The 16,907-nt window shown below is 46.7% G+C and overlaps 1 protein-coding gene across 3 annotated transcripts in view; it reads left to right on the forward strand.

Annotated features, from left to right (window-relative positions):
* The first annotated feature begins 437 nt into the window (after positions 1 to 437).
* DNMT1 (DNA methyltransferase 1) overlaps positions 438 to 16,907 on the forward strand; it is a 45,751-nt gene continuing 29,281 nt past the window's right edge. The window contains exons 1-8 of one of the 3 annotated variants that reach the window (XM_034998651.1): positions 438 to 517; positions 8,479 to 8,515; positions 9,222 to 9,329; positions 9,520 to 9,739; positions 10,356 to 10,431; positions 12,229 to 12,304; positions 14,948 to 14,982; positions 15,345 to 15,429. In XM_034998651.1, coding sequence (XP_034854542.1) covers positions 438 to 517; positions 8,479 to 8,515; positions 9,222 to 9,329; positions 9,520 to 9,739; positions 10,356 to 10,431; positions 12,229 to 12,304; positions 14,948 to 14,982; positions 15,345 to 15,429 — 717 coding nt within the window. Of the gene's footprint in view, positions 518 to 727; positions 1,095 to 8,478; positions 8,516 to 8,707; positions 9,330 to 9,519; positions 9,740 to 10,355; positions 10,432 to 12,228; positions 12,305 to 14,947; positions 14,983 to 15,344; positions 15,430 to 16,907 lie in introns of those variants that run through there. The other 2 variants (XM_034998652.1, XM_034998654.1) reach the window with 2 other exon arrangements.

Here is a 16,907-nt window from a genome sequence, read left to right on the forward strand (position 1 = left end):
GGGTCCAAATGACCTATCCAAGGTCACTATAATGAGCATATAGATGGAGTTCAAGTCCTCAGTTACAATCCCAAGAGCCCACAAGCTGGAGCCCTGTGGGGATGCTCCTTGTTTTATGTCCAGCATGCTCCGAAGAATGAATGAATGAACCTCTCAGGCAAGGCTCCCAGCAAACAGCGGAGCTTGGACGAGCCCACAGCTCCACGCGGGGGTGTGCGCCCATCTCGCGCCTGCGCGGCCCCTGTGCTCGACTTGCTCCACTCTATCTGCCTGCACATGGTATGGCCTCTCTCCCCATGGTACGTCCCGCCTTCCCCCACGTCGGGGCCGAGATGGTACAGGCCGCCTCAGCTCGCCGCCCCTCCCCATCGGTTTCCGCGCGAAAAGCCAGGGCTGCCTCTGCCGCCGGCGCCGCCGTCTCTGCTGCAGTTTCCAAAATGCCTGCCCGCACTGCCCCGGCCCGGGTGCCCACGCTGGCCTCCCGAGCCATCTCCCTGCCCGATGATGTCCGTAGGCGGTAGGTGCTGCGGGAGTCTGTGAACTCGGGCCGGGGGATGGGGTGGGGTGGGGTGGGGTGGGGTGGGGAAGTGGCACGGCGTTGGGGGTGGGGGGGTTGCTTCCCCTCTTGGTAGCCGGTGGCTGCTGCTGACAGACGGACGCGCATGCGCGGGACGGCGCGGCGGCGGTTGGCGCGGGGGTGGCACTTCCGGTCGCGCGCACCCCTGGCCGTTTGGCGCCAAAATGGGCCGAGGCCCCTCACAGTTCCCTGGTGACTAGAAACTTGGGGTCACTTCTGATCTCGAAGTAGAGCGAGCTTTGGGTTCTCCTCGGGGATCCCCTGCCTGGAGGAGCCACAGGCCTGGCTCCTGCCGCCAGTCTGGTCGCGCAGGAAGTGGGCAGCCCGCGGCCTCAGGACACCCCTCGGCCCGGGCACTTCGGCCTCCACTTCCGGTGCCCGGCCTGCTTGGGGGGTCGGGCTGGTCCGGTCCCTGGGGTTATTTTGGGGGCCCCCCTTGGCACCCCCAGCAGCGCATCCCGATGGCGGCCTCCAGAGACAGACGTCGCCGCTCGGGGCCCGGGCGCGGCCGGCTCAGGTTTGCGACCCCCGTCTTCCCTGGGGGGCTTCCTTCATCTCGGACTGCTGGGGAAGTCGCATTCTGGAAGGACCTCTCACCATGCCGCGCAGGACCGGGGCTCGGGCAGCATGAAGGCTGAGTGGTCCTTTCCAGTAAATCTGTGCCTGTGAGCCACGGGCGTCAAGGAAGCCTTGCTAGGGAGAACTGGCTGCAGTTCCGTGTGTGTGTGTGTGTGTGTGTGTGTGTGTGTGTGTGGGCGCGCGCGCGCGAGTGACACAAGTGGCCGCGGGTTGTGTGTGTGCGCGCGTGTTGCACAGCAGATAGTGTCGGGACTGGCTGTAGCAATTCTGTGCAGGTGGGTCGTGGGCAAGGATACTGGGCCCCTATTTGTGAAGGGCACCAATTTCACTCCTGAAAATCGGCACTCCTTGGAACTCTAGTCACTGGAGCCTTGACCAGGCGTGAACGCCTCAGCTGGATTTGTGAGCTGGTTTTGCCATTTCCCTATTTCCCTGTGCTTGTTTCCTTTGGTTGTGCCAGGCTAGTCTTTTGGGCTTTTGGAGTTGGGAGTGTGTGTGTGTGTGTGTGTATGGGGGGGGGTATTTGGGGCTCCCTACCTGAACCTTAAGCAGGTTCAGACCACTTCTTAATCACAGAGGGGGTGTGTCCTGCTGAAGAATCCCTGTCTGTATCCTCCCAGGATAGGACTTGAGATGAAATTACGGAAGTCCCTGGCTTGGTGATGTTAGACCCAACAGAGATGTTTGAGCCCATCCTTCTTTACTCTGATGGTGAGAACGCTCATCTCCACTGGCTTGTTTGACCTTGGGCAAGTGTCATAAACAAGCTGTAGCTGTGGACTACGTTAACATGGGCTTTAAACTGACACTGGATGAAATGAGAATATGCCTAGCACATAAAGGCCCACGTGTTAGCATTGTTATTGGCTAATCTAGCTTTCCTCAGTTCTGCCAATCAGTCACTAATCGTATGAAACACTTGACATTTTCTCATTTAATCCTCAAGAGTTCTTAAGAGTGGATGCTGTAGGAGTTCGCTATGAGGAAGCAAGGATTCCTGCTCATGTCTGCTTCTTGCCAAAACCTTTCCTTCCAACTAGGGTTTTTGAACAGGCCACTGGCTTAGGGGTTTTCTTGGGCCAGTGCAAGTGTTTGGCTGCTCTTGGGTGAGTTCATCCACCATTAACCCTAGGTTCCATATTACTTTGAACTAGAATTGCCTACTGTAGGTACACAGTTTTGGGTTTCTGATTTAGACCATGGGGCAGACATTGAAATTGTCTGCTTATGGGACTTTCAACATCTTTTCTTATATTTTGAATTTCAGTGTACAAGATACATAAACATGGCATTCAACACTCCCTTAAACTTAGATTTGTAAATAGAGGTATAACTTCTTGATCTATGAAAATTAGAGGAGTATAACTTATAACACAAGAGGTACTTAAGTCCAGTAGAATACTCTAGGAACAAAACTAGGCCTGGTCCTCATGGATTTCTGTCACTTTTGCTAACTTGTCTATATATGTCAGCTTTTTTTTAAACACGTAGTTCCATTAGATATGTAGTAATACCAGAAAGTATTTTCAGTGTTTGGGTTTTTAAGTCTTTAACTTTGCTTTTGAAGTATAATATGCCCCAAATCTAAAAATTAGGCCTTTCAGGACAAGCTACATTTTTCCACTTATATTTCTTACTTTGTCCAAGCCACCATTTGTACAAAGCGATAAGTCCCTCACTGGTCTTCCTGTTGCTACTCGGGTCTTTTCTATAAGTGGAAACTGTGATCCTCTTACAAAAGTTGGATCTGATGGTTTCCTTGCCCCACACGCTGCCGGGTGCACTGGTCCTGAAGTCCAGAATCCCTGTCCACTTGCCTGATTCATCCTGCGCTCTTCTCACAAGCCATAACAAACCTTAGGTTCTCAGGGCCTGAGACCATGCAGAGCGGCCAATGTGACGCTGAGTTCTATCTACCCCTTCCCTAAGTTGACTACTATCCATTTATCCTTAAGACTGTGCTCAGAGGGCGCCTGGGTGGCTCAGTTGGTCAAGCGACTGCCTTCAGCTCAGGTCATGATCCTGGAGTCCCTGGATCGAGTCCCGCATTGGGCTCCCTGCTCAGCGAGGAGCCTGCTTCTCCCTCTAACCCTCCCCCCTCTCATGTACACTCTCTCTCTCTCTCACTCTCTCAGATAAATAAATAAACCTTAAAAAAAAAAAAAAAAAAAAACTGTGCTTAGAAAGACCATCCCTTTTCCCCATAACAGGAAGGGTGTTGAATTCTGCTCGAGCACCCTGCATGTTGCCTTTGCAACCCTGGAGTTGATGGTGATTTGTTTGCCTTATTTGCTGTATCTGTAGCTTGGTTAGAGTAGACTCTGAGAGGCACGCATGCCAGACTTTCCCCTTTAATGAAACCTGGATTCAAACACAGATTGTAGCAGCCTCCTTTGTACAACTCTGATTAGCCTAAGTAATTGTGACAGCTTTTTTTTTTTAAAGATTTATTTATTTATTTATTTGAGAGAGAGAGAATGAGAGACAGAGGGAAGAGGGCAGAGGGGGGAAGCAGACCCCCCGCTGAGCAGGGAGCCCGATGTGGGACTCGATCCCAGGACTCCAGGATCATGACCTGAGCCGAAGGCAGTCGCTTAACCAACTGAGCCACCCAGGCACCCTGTGACAGCTTTTTTAACTGCTAGCTGTTTTGTGATTAAACTGGGTTTCAGGTTCTTAGCTCTAGTTCCATGGCTCTAACTGATTGGGTATTGAAGAGGGCAAAACTGACTCTTCTGTTTCTCCCCTGCAGGAGTATTCTAGAGGTGCAGACTACTGGGGTTCAAATTCCTTCCTACCATAGCTGTAGGGCTAAGTTGTTTAACTTCATGGTGGTTTCTTTTTTCTTTCCTTTTTTTTTTTTAATTTATTTTTGAGAGAGAGCCTCGAGAGCACGCACAAGGGGGGGTGCAGAGGGAGAAGCAGACTCCCTGCTGAACAAGGAGCCCGATGTGGATTCAATCCTAGGACCCTGGGATCATGACCTGAGCCGAAGGCAGACGCTTGACTGACTGAGCCACCCAGGCGCCCCAACTCTTGGTGTTTTATCTGTAAAATGGAATGGTGTTGCCCATTCCGCTTGGGCGTTATGAAGACCAATTAAGCTGATACGTGTGAATGTGGTAGAGCAGCCCCTGCAAGAAAACCTGTGCTACTTATCACATGGTCAGCTGTATATTTCATTTCCATTAGGGGAGCATAATTTAGAGTAGCAACGTGCAGATCTGCTACTGAGGCAGGTGTTAATAGAGCAGTGTATGCCATGTAGAGATGATGTATATTCCTGCTTATCATTCCAACCTTCATCTTTGGCTTCTTGTAGAACGGTCTGGACTTGTTCCTTCTGCTGCCACCTTCGCTTTTGTGCCCGGTATCCAGTCCTACTCTTGATCAGGCATTCTTCTCTAGGATTGAGGTGGTGTTCTAGCCTCTTTCATCTCTCAGTATCTAGCTTTTTAATCCTTTTTATCCTTGGCTTCTGTGATGGTGTTTACTACCAGGGAGCCTCTCTCTTCCCTGATATTCCCCTCACTCCCCCTCAATCATTTTCTTTCATTCCTGGACCCTTATCTCTTCTAGTCCTAGGACTTGCAGCAGTTGGGCCTATCACCTGGACAGGACTAACTCCAGTTTTGATGTCTCTCAGGAGAGCCAGTTTTAGTTTCTAGCTGCTGAATAGCCATCTAGTGCCACTGAGCTACTGTTCACTGAAATGTCACTCTTCACACTCATGGCCTGTTTACTTTTTCCCTACAAAAATGTTCTGGATTTCGGATACTGCATTAGTTTTTAATTGCATCCATAACAAATTATCTTAGTGGTTTAAATAGAACCTAAATCTGTTTTAACAATTCTGTAGGTCAGAAATCTGGTATGGGTCTCGCTAGATGAAATAGTGTTAGCAGGCTGCATTCCTTTCTGGAGGCTCTAGGGGAGAATGTTTCTTCACTCTTTAAAATTGTTGGCAGAATTCAGTTCCTTGTGGTTGTAAGACTGAGGTCTCTCTTCTCTTGCTGGCTCTAACCATGCCCAGCTTCTGGAGATGATGTATCCTTTGGCTCACGGCCCACTGCCTCCATATTTAAAGTCAGTAAAGCTAGTTCTCATGTCCCATCTCTCTCTCTCACCCTTCTTTAGTCACATCTCTTGAAATGCAGCTGGGAAGTTTTTCTGCTTTTAAGGATTTAAGTGATTAGATTGGGCCCACCTGGCTAATCCAGGATAATCTGCCCATCTCAAGGGCTATAACCTTAATCACATCTGCAGAGTCTCTTTTACCAGTAAGGCAACATATTCACAGGTTCTGGGGGATTAGGGCATGGACATCTCTTTTTGGGAAGGGCTCATTATCCTGCCTACCACAGATACCCTCTCAGATAGCCCTACCCCATCTGCCGTGCAGCCAGTTACAAGAGGCAGAGTTAATGAAGTTTTGTAACTTCTCTAGCGTGGTTTCCATTCCTGCTAAATCATATTACAGACCAGCATTTCTAGTTTAGGGTGTTAAAGAGTGATTTAACATCTTGTAATCTCTTCCTGTCTAATCGACATAATGTATTTTTGCCAGATTAATTTTCCTAAAACATGGCTCTGATGTCTTGGTTACCTCCTCCCCGCGGCCCCCCTTCCCCCCTCCCCCCGCCCCGCCATGATTCCTTCAGTGGTTTAACTATGGAACAAGATCAATTTTTTAGCCTGAAGTTATTGACCTCCCTCAGACTGGCACCCAGCCTGACTTGTGTGGGTTTCTTGGGTGTACTGAGCCAGCTCCCCACTGGACTGCTCCTGTTTTCGGCAGCTCCCCTGCTCCATTCCCACTGAGCTCTCTACTCCTCTGGGCTAGTCCTTCCTGATGCTTTTTATACCCTTGCTCTTCAGAAGCCCTCAGGTTTGAACTGTATTTGCTTTATTCCTTCAGTTATGCTTTATTTCCCTTATAAGACTGTTTGAGGGAAGCAACTAGAAATGAATCGTGGGATCTTGGGCCGGATGGGAGCTAAGGTTTTATCTCGTTATAACATGGCTGTTGTTCTGAGTGCCCTGCCTGGTCCTTCATGTCTGTTTCTAATCCTCCTGGCTCTGAATGTAAAGCAGATGTGAGGTGGTATCATCCTCAGTTTTACCGGGGAAGGGATGGACTCTTGGGAAGTGCACTGACCAGCCTCCTCCCTGTCACACTTCTGGCTCCTCAGTGCCTGCCCTGGGCTCCGACCTTCCTCTCTGGGGCCAGGCAGGTTACAGTCCATCTTCACAGGGCAAGATATTTTAGGTATTCTGAAGAGTTTATTTTGTTCCTCTCTGCCAGACTAAATAATCCCAATTCATGGAAGGGGTTGACAGAATTTGTGCCCAGATGTAGTTGTCAGCATTGTGAAAAGGGTACTTTGATGGGCTTCATAGTCAGCTGAGCATTGTCCTTAACACCTGAGGTAACCTCAGGATCAAGGGGCCGTGTTTTTGCCATGGTTTTGTAAGTAGAGTGACTGAGAAGTCCGATGTGAGGCTCCTGGAGCAGCATGTGTGTGTGTCTGGCTGTGCATACAGAGTTCTGCAGCTATTCTCATCTGGCTCTCCCGGACCTGAGTTACTTCGAGGGTAGAATGACTTTGAAGGCGTTACATGTACTCTGTGTGTGTATAATATATAGTATATACTACCACTGTGTCTGCAGTCAGAGTCTTCTATAGAAAGACCTTTCCTGACCACCCAGGTCAGAAGGTCCCTGCCTGGCGGTCCCTGCATCCCATTACCCAGCTCGTTGCCTAGAATAGGGCTTGGCGTACAATAGGTACCTACAGATGTGGGGATCAAAGCTAGAGGCAGGGCCCACATGCACTCAGAGCAGCCTCTGTGACATTAGTCCAGCAAAGCCTATTGCTTGCATTCCTGGTTTTGCTGCTCACACTTGCTCTTTGGAAAAACCAGCCTGGGAGAGCTCTGTTCTTACCCTTTTGGCTAGTGATAACGGAGTACGTTGTCTGTATGGATGCTGGGTGCGAGGCTTCAGAGACGGTAGAGGCCCAGTCCCTGCCCAGGGCACTTCTTCTCCAGTGACCGATGCTAACCCAGCTGGTTAGACTTGTTCTCCCTGCACTGTCCACAGTTGGCACCCAGCCTAGGAACCACAGCTTGTCCACTCATCTCCCTTTCCTCGGTGTCTTCTGCTCTTGTTCCTTGATTCTCCCCACCCCCCCCCCAAAAAAGGCAAGACACTAATCTTCAATGATCATATCAGGCTGTGCTTTTCCAGCCAAACTCATGACAGTTCTGCACTCCTGAAGGATTAGGTCTAAACATTCCAAAGGAAGAGCTCTCTGGTGAGGTGCCAGCCAATAACTCTTCTCACTTCATCTGTCAACCCTGAGTGTGGGTACTCCCTGCTGCACCAGATGCCTTTACTTCCCTTTTGTTGTTGTGTTTTTTTAAGTAGGCTCCATGCCCAGCGTGAAGCGCAGTGTGGGACTTGAACACACGACCCTAAGATCAAGACCTGAGCTGAGACCGAGAGCAGGATGCTTAAGTGACTGAGCCACTCAGGCGCCCCTACTTCCCTTTCTTATGTTCCTCATTAGAATGCTGCTACCCCGCACCCTAGCCTTTGGGAATGTTAGCTGGCTGTTCCCCACTGCATCTTATGACCCTGGCCCATTCCTTCTAACACTGGCCACGCTGTGCTGTGCCCTTTCATGGGGTCTTGCCAGACCAACTGGGGGAAGACCACCTGTAAGTCATTTAACAGGTGGACCCCAACTATATGGCCTGCCTCCATTTTCCTAGTTCCTTTGCAAATAATACTGTTATAGAGCTCCTCTGTTCTCTCACTATCAGAAAAACTGCACCCTAAAGGGTGGTGGGTGAGGGGGGAAGACCTCATTCAGATTGCAAATGACTTCTTAGTGACTACTACAGGCATTATAGTAGGATTTCTAGCTCAGGGGTAGGAGAAAACCACCGTGGTGTTTTCTTGTTTGTTTGTCTATTCCCTAACACTCCTACATGTCAAATTTATTTCCAAAGTTCTTTAAAACTGTGGTTTTAGGGACACCGGGGTGGCTCAGTCAGTTAAGTGGCTGCCTTTGGCTCAGGTCATGATCCCAGGGTCCTGGGATCAAGTCCCACATCAGGCTTCTTGCTCAGCGGGGAGCCTGCTTCTCCTTCTGCCTGCCAGTCTCTCTGCTTGTGCACTCGCTCGCTCGCGCGCTCTCTCTCTGACAAATAAATAAAATCTTAAAACCACAGTTTTTGTTTTTTTTGTTTGTTTTTTTAGTCTTAGAGTAAACAGTTGCATAATTGCCTTTCTTTCTCCTGTTTTCTTCCCACAGGCTCAAAGATTTGGAAAGAGATAGCCTAACAGAAAAGGTAATCTCCACCTTAAATTTTATTGCCAAATGTTACTATTTGACAGATACTTTGTGGTTCATAAAAAGTTTAAGTGGAATCAGCTTTTTTCCATAGGTTTTTTTTTTTTAATAAGATTTTAGAGAGTGTGCATGTGTGCAAGTGGGGGGGGGGTGCAGAGGAATCTTCAAGCAGATGCCCTGCTTAGCGCAGAGCCTGACATGGGGCTTGATCACACGACCGAGGAAATCATGACCTTTGCTGAAACCAAGAGTTGGACATTCAACCGACTGAACTACTCAGGCACCCCAGCTTTTTTCCATAGTTTTGAGGATAACTTAGATATTATTCTTAATGTTCTGTGTTAACGTGCTGCTAATCTCTTGGTAACTCATTGATAAGTTTCCCAGTCTAGGTTCCACACCATCAATTCTTAATTGTAACTTGTCCTGGTCACCCTTCTCAAAGGCAGTTTTTTTCTAATACACCGTTATGTGTCTCTATCCCACCTCCTAATCTTCCCATATTTCACCACCCTGGAGATGGTGTGATGTGATCTTAAGGGAAACATCACAAACGTGTCTTGTGAATATTCAGTTTTTCAGGCTGAGTCAGCATTGCCTGCCATTCAGTTGGTATTTCATGGCCAGGCAGCTTAATTTTCTGTGTATTAGTCCATTAGTGATGTGGGAGTCTGGGGACATCTAAACCTATATTCTTCCCTTAGGAATGTGTGAAGGAGAAACTGAATCTCCTGCATGAATTTCTGCAAACAGAAATAAAGAATCAGTTATGTGACTTGGAAACCAAATTACATAAAGAGGAATTATCAGAGGTAAGTCAGTTCTCAGCATCCTGGCATCTAGAAAACGTCTCCTCCCGTGTAACCCGTGTGACCAGGGAGGCAGAATCATCCCCAGCTCTCCTTTTTACCCAGTAGTTATAAAGGACGTGCGTGTTTCCTTATTCTCTTACTGCCGCTTGTTTACATTCACTGCTACTTAAATTATCCTTTCCTGCTATAGGAGGGCTACCTGGCTAAAGTCAAATCCCTTTTAAATAAAGATTTATCCTTGGAGAACGGAGCGCATGCCTTCAGTCGGGAAGTGAATGGATGTCTAGGAAACGGCAGCCAGACAAGCGGTGAGGACCGCAGAGCGGGAATGGCAGAGGAAAACAAATCCCCCAGACCCGTTTCCAAAATCTCCATCCCCAGGAGGAGCAAGTCTGATGGAGAGACCAAGTGTAAGACCACTTATTTAATCTTGGGGGAGATTAGCTGTCTTGTGACATGGTACCAGACTGGGAGCCATAGGTCCCCCTGGGGTAGTACCTCCTGGTTTGTTTCTCATGAATACTTCCTAACTAGCTTAGCTGTAGATACTTCTTCAGATTTGTTCTTTGACCAAGTATAGAGTAGGAGATCCCAAAACAGCTTAAATTGATGATGTATAAGGTAAGAGGAGGTATTAATACTATTTCTAAGTTATATGCCTATATAAGCTAAATGTATAGACTCCTTTGTAGTCAAAGTAACTCTTCTGGAATTTTTAAAACACATAAGAGTGTGGGACTTGAGCGCAGGTCCAGTTCTTGGACACTTCATCTTTTGATGATATAAGAGGAGGTTGTCTCCTTCTCTGGTTCAGGCTTTGGCCCCTCAAATAAGAGCTCCAATGACATGGCTCTGCAAATTGGCAGGTGCTAATTGCTACCTTTATCAAGACTCTTGTTGGTTCGAACAAGAAGAGAAGGTACTTAATCTTCAGAACCTGATTCTCTGCACTAGCTTGGTAATGTTTAAGAACTACACTTTGTGAACTCTTTTATTCATAGTGGCTTTTTTTTTTTCTTTAAACAGCTGAAGCTTCTTCTAGCCCCAGGATTACAAGGCAAACTACCAGGCAGACCACCATCCTATCTCATTTCTCAAGGGGGTCAGTATATAATGAATTGACAGCCATCTTTTCTCAGGGCAAACTGTTTTTGGTAAACAGGAATGGAATTAATAGGGTATAACTTAGCAATTTTGAGTTCCACATTGCATAGGTTTTCATCTTGCAGTTTTCTTCATTAAACACCAATGAAGAGCATTTCTCAACACCTGTATTCTTATTCTTCTGGGAACGTTCAAATATATACAAAACTAGCCATGATAGTAAAATGAACCTCCCCCCTGCCCCCCCGCAGGTACCTGTCACCCAGTGTCAACAGTTATCAGCTGGCCATCTTTTCATCTGTACCCCCATAAACTCTCTCCCAACTGGATTATTTTGAAACCCCTCCCAGACATGTCATTTTGTATATTTCCTTTTTTTTTTTTTTAAGATTTATTTGGCAGAGAGAGAGTACAAGCAGGGAGAGGGAGAAGCAGACTCCCCTGCTGAGCAGGGAGCCTGATGCGGGGAGAGGGGCAGAGGGAGAAGGAGAAGCAGGCTCCTGGCTGAGTAGGGATCCCAATGCGGGGCTCGATCCCAGGACCCTGGGATCATGACCCGAGCTTAAGGCAGACGCTTAGCCAACTGAGCCACCCAGGCGCCCCTTCAGTATATTTCTTTTCTTTTTTTTTTTTTTTTTAAAGATTTTATTTATTTATTTGACAGAGAGAGAGATAGTGAGAGCAGGAACACAAGCAGGGGGAGTGGGAGAGCGAGAAGCAGGCTTCCTGCCGAGCAGGGAGCCCGATGTGGGACTCGATCCCAGGACCCTGGGATTATGACCTGAGCCGAAGGCAGACGCTTAACGACTGAGCCACCCAGGCGCCCCCTTCAGTATATTTCTAGATGATAAAATCGGTCTCTCTCTCTCTTTTTTTAGCAATTCTAGCAAAATATGAATAAAATGTTAACATTTAGCAGTCTCTTTTAAAAAGACAAAACATGGGGCGCCTGGGTGGCTCAGTCGTTAAGCGTCTGCCTTCGGCTCAGGTCATGATCCCAGGGTGCTGGGATCGAGCCCCGCATCAGGCTTCCTGCTCTGCGGGGAGCCTGCTTCTCCCTCTCCCACTCACCCTGCTTGTGTTCCCTCTCTCGCTGTGTCTCTCTCTGTCAAATGAATAAATAAAATCTTAAAAAAAAATAAAAATAAAATAAAAAGACAAAACTTAACTCTAATATTTTTGTACTTTATAAAGGATAATAATTCCTTACTATCAAATACATAGCCAGTGTCTGTTTCCTTGTGTGTGGCAAATTGTGTTTACTTGATTTGTTTTAAGCCTTTCAAGTTACAGATTCCTTTCTTTTCTTGCCATTTATTTGAAGAAATTAGTTCATTTGTCCAATAGAGTTTCTAGGTCTAGCTGACTGCATCCTTGTGGTGGTTAATGTCTTCCTTGTCTTGTGTTTCTTATAAACTGGTTAGTTAAGTCTAGAAGCTTGATCAGGTTCCAGCTTTATTATTTTTTGAGACTTTTTCATAGATGGTGCCGTGTCTTTCCATCTAGAGGCATGTGAGGTCTCTTCTGTGAGGCCAGCAGCTGTTGATCGACATCTAGATCCATGATTTCTTAGGTTTGCAAAATGGCCTATTCTAACCTGTCACTCAAACATTAAACTTGAAGCCTCTTTCAATATCCTGGCAGTGAGGGCATTTCCTTGGAGGGAATAAGGTACCCATGACCTGAATCTGTCCTAAAGAGGCGGCCTTTGGTAGGGAGGAATACAAATCCTCTCATGCCTGTTGGAGGTCTAGCGTCTGGCTGAGCTCACAGTTGGCTTTCCTGTTTCTGACAGCCCTGCCAAACGGAAACCTGAGGAAGAGCAGGAAAAAACGAAATCGGATGAGTCTCCTGAAGAAGAAAAAGACCAGGTAGGGCTGGCATTTTCAGGGTCTTCATTCTGCCTTCTTTTGGTATGTTTGCTGATAGGCCAAGTGCAAAGTCAGTACTATCTAAATGGACTTGAAGTGACCAAGGTGTTAGGACATGTCCCTGGACCTGGGCAGTATGAAGTATGTCACTTTTAGGCCCGAGGGCTCCACAGGCCCCCCTGCTACTCACAAGGCAGCCCTGTAACTTCAGTCTGTTCCCTCCTCTACCTTCCTACTTCTCTAGTGGACAAGATTGGCAACCAGATGTGACATGTTTAAAGCCTTTGCTTCTGCTTGCCTAAGCTCCCTTTCCACATCTAACTTGTCTAACAGAGCATTAGACAGTTCCTTATATGTGGTATAATCTGCTTAGACCACTTAGGTTGGGAAACCAGTGGCTTATTGAGGGTCTTTGACACAGAAAATGTTATCTCTGATGGTACTTTCCCTTGTGACTTGAGGGCCAAACCTAGATAATACCAGGTGGTCACACATTAGTTTTCATTTTGATTTTGCTGTGGGATTAGCTATGTAAATTGAGGGGAAGTCTGTAGGTTTATGTGTAGGTAGTAAATGCCTTATTGCTACTGATAGAGCAAACTACAGATACTCCTCCTTAAGACTCAGTTTCTCAACCATGCCATTATTGACTTTTGGGGCCAGATAATCCTTTGCTGCGTGTGGGGGCGTCCCAGTGGGTTGTAGAACACAGCAGCGTCCTGACTTCTACTCATTAGATGCCAGTAGTAATCCCCCCCTCCCCTCTCAGTTGTGACCACCACAAGCATTATTGGTCACTGCCAGATTGGGGAGAGGGGTAAAATTGCACTGGGTGAGAAGCACCGCACTGTGGGGTCATTCAGGTGTCACTGGGCTATCCCTAGCATTGAGGTAGGCTTGACATCCTGTTGTAAGACACACTGATTCTGTTTTAAAAAACTTGATGTTACTCTTTATAACCTTTATTCAGATATTTATCGTTTAGTTGGGTTACCCACTCTCAAGTGGGAAACTGAGGCACAGAGGGAACCACTTGTTCAGTGGACAAGCCTCTTCTCTCCTAGGAAAAAGCATTACAGGCAGAAGCAGGCTAGCTCTTGTAATATCAGTAGCTCTTTCCCACATGCATCTGTCTTAGAGTGGTTTCTTGCACCCTAACCTTTTGGGCCTTTTTATCTGGCTTCTCAAATGTATATTTCAGTTTCTGAGTTTGTGCAAGGCCTTGGGGCTTTGTGGATGAACACTTGTAAAAACAGTGTCTGTTCCAATAGTCCAGAGTAAGACTTTATATACCAAACCAGTGGTATCAGATGGTATTAGTCACATAAGTCATCATACAGAGATAATCTTACTTTAGTCAACTTAGTTTTGAAAATTTACTATGTTTTAAAAACAGGTATTATATGCATTTAGTAAAACTTTTTTTTTTTTTTTTAAGATTTTATTTATTTATTTGACAGAGACACAGTGAGAGAGGGAACACAAGCAGAGGGAGCGGGAGAGGAAGAAGCAGGCTTCCCGCTGAGCAGGGAGCCTGATGCGGGGGCTCGATCCCAGGACCCTGGGATCATGACCTGAGCCAAAGGCAGACGCTTAACGACTGAGCCACCCAGGTGCCCCTAGTAAAACTTCTAAGTGGTGCAGAAGGATATTTGGTGGGGTAGGATTTATTAGTTTCTTCCATGTTGTTTGAGAGAGAGAATGTATTAGTATACTAGTATAAAAATCTATATCTGTGTTCGCTAGAGAAACAACCAATAGACTGTATATATATATACTGTATATATATATAGGATTAATCTTAAGTAATTGGCTCATGGGTTTAAGGCTGGCAATTGTGAAACATGCAGGACAGGCCAACAGGCTGGAGACTCAGGAGGAGCGGAGGAGCGGATGTAGCTCAAGTCTGAAGGTAGCCTGGAGGCAGAATTTTCCATAGATACATATACAGACTTCTTTCAGATGTGTTTCACATGATAGAATACAGTGAGGTTCTGTGTAACTTACCCAACTTTCTCTGATGGTAATCTCTCCTATAACTAATACGACAGCAAAACCAGGAACTGACATTGGTACAATCTAGACCTTACCAGTTTTCACATATATGTGTATATACTCGCATGTGCGGATTATTGTTGTAACCTCCACCTCCAACAAGGTGCAGATCTATTTTATCATCACAATATTTTTATCCCTTTTAAATATATATAGATATCCTGGAGATGGCAAATAGTGTGAATTTAGGAAAATGGCGCGCTAGGGTATTCATCCGAAAAGAGCCGGTGTCCAGTTGAGGTTGTCATTCTTACTTGCTGATGTGAATCTCAGATTACTATTTCATTTTTTTCTAATGCTAAAGAATTCCTGACGGAAGGTGGAGGATCTTTGATTCGTTTACGTAGCATCACTAGACAAGCTGGTACATGGACATGTGCTGGGCCAACTCCTGGGCCTCGCCTCTCTTTTGAGGCGGGGGGGGGGCATCACTACCAGACTGATGGTTGCCCAGCTCTTTCCCCCCAAACCCAGATCCTCTGCCATGTTTAACTGTATCAAATGTATTGAATACTGTCTCACCCATGCTTTTCATTTGATCTTCTTTGAAATGAATATTCGTGTCTTCTTCCCTTGCTCTCCACACAGGAGGAGAAGAGACGGAGAGTTACATCCAGAGAACAGTAAGAATAATTAATACATCTTTTCTGTACAATGTGCAGTCTTCATTACTGAAACGACTTTTCTGAAGAGTTTTAAGGAGCTTTATTGTGAGTTGCCATGGCGACCGTAGATAGCTTAAGAATGCTGAATTTGGGGTCAGATTATTAACCTTCAATTCATGTAGAATTCTCATTGCAAAGAAAGAACTGAGGGCAGAACCAGATTTAAAGGTCCTATTAAATATTAAAGAAGTATGTGCCCTTTGAGGTTCTGAGATAAAGATTGCTTTCTTGGGTAGGAAGAGAAGGACCGTATGAAAACTGCTTGCAGGGGAGGAGTTTGGGAGAGTCACCCTTGGGGTGTGTGCTGCTTTGCTTGACAGAGTTGCTAGACCGCTCCCTGCAGAAGAACCGGAAAGAGTAAGACCTGGAACACACATGGAAGAAGAGGAAGAAAGAGATGAAAAAGTAAAGCCTGGTCACATCCAAGTTTGTCGATTGTACTTTTTAATCTTTGAGTCCCCATTTGGTTTTAGGAAGGGGGTCACGGGAAGTGGGGAGCCTGTAGGAACAAAATGACTTTCTCTAATCAAAATGACCTTAACTTTAGCCAAAATGCTTTTCAAACTCCCTTTTTCTGTGGTTCTCTACCTGGAAGAGGGGTTATGTGGCTGTGGTGATGAGCACACCAGTGTTAGGCTTGGCGGTCAGCTGGACCTTGTGCTAGTTCATCAGTTGCAGAACTTTGGTCCATGCCCTTGCCCATCTGCCTCCTTTGCTCGTCAAGTCTTTGTGGAAATCTAATTTTCAAACACGTGTGGTGCTAAAATCCTATAGCAGCATCCAGATACAAGGTTGTGTGTGCGTGCGCACGCGTGTGTGTTTGTGTGTGTGTGTGTGTTTCCTTAAGATTTTAGAGAGATGAGTTGGGAGAAGGGCAGAGGGAGAGGGAGAGGGAGCATCTCTCAGGCAGGTTCCGTGGTGAGCATGGAGCCTGATGTGGGGATTGAACTCAGGACCCTGAGATCATGACCTGAACCAAAACTGAGTTGGACATTCAAATGACTGAGCCACCTGAGCCCCTCTTCAAGTTGTATTCTTTTTTATTTATTTGAGAGAATGTGCGAGAGAGCAGAAGCAGGAGGAGTGGCAGAAGGAGAGGGAGAAGCAGGCTCCCCTCTTGAGCTGAGCAGGGAGTCTGACGTGGGGCTTGATCCCAGGACCTGAGCCGAAGGCAGACACCTAAACTACTGAGCTACCAGGCACCCCTAAGTTGTATTCTTAACTGAGGTCAGCCCAGATTCCCCCCAGGTCTTCCCCAGACCTCCAGTTTCTTTGTAAAATCAGAGTTTAAGGTTCTGTGAAACAGAGATGTGCCACCTGAACCCCCTCAGGGTGGGGAGAGGAGAGGGAATGGGGGTTTGATACTGGAAGCCTTACCATTAGACAGTACTCCCTGTATGACAGACTGCTAACACTGAGCGGTCACAGGTGATGGAGCAATATCAGATCCTGTTCTTTGTCCTGTTAAGGCATCAACTGGAAGTTTCTTACAAACTTGGAGGGTTACTGCTGTTATTGGGAACCTCTTAAAGGATGGGCGTGTGTTATCGCTCTAGTGGAGGAGCAGCTACGATGTATGGTAATTCTTGAGCCATTTGGTCCTTAAAGCTAGCCTTTAATTGATCACCTTGCCTACCCTGATACTTGTTAAAATCAGACAGCAGTTAGTTAGCACACAGCAACTCATTTGAGCGCAGGCAGTTCTAGGGGGCTTGCTTGACCACCCTCCAAAGGAGCTTTGGGCGGGACTGAAATGCCTTGTCTGTGGTCAGACTCCCAGTATCTCTTCTTTTTTTAAAGATTTTATTTATTTGACAGAGAGAGCACAAGCAGAGGGAGAGAGAGGGAGAAGCAGGTTCCCTGCTGAGCAAGGAGCCTGATGT

The sequence above is a fragment of the Mirounga leonina genome, unplaced genomic scaffold (assembly GCF_011800145.1).
Source record: "Mirounga leonina isolate KUSES-001 unplaced genomic scaffold, KU_Mleo_1.0 Mir_94, whole genome shotgun sequence".
Taxonomy (NCBI): domain Eukaryota; kingdom Metazoa; phylum Chordata; class Mammalia; order Carnivora; family Phocidae; genus Mirounga; species Mirounga leonina.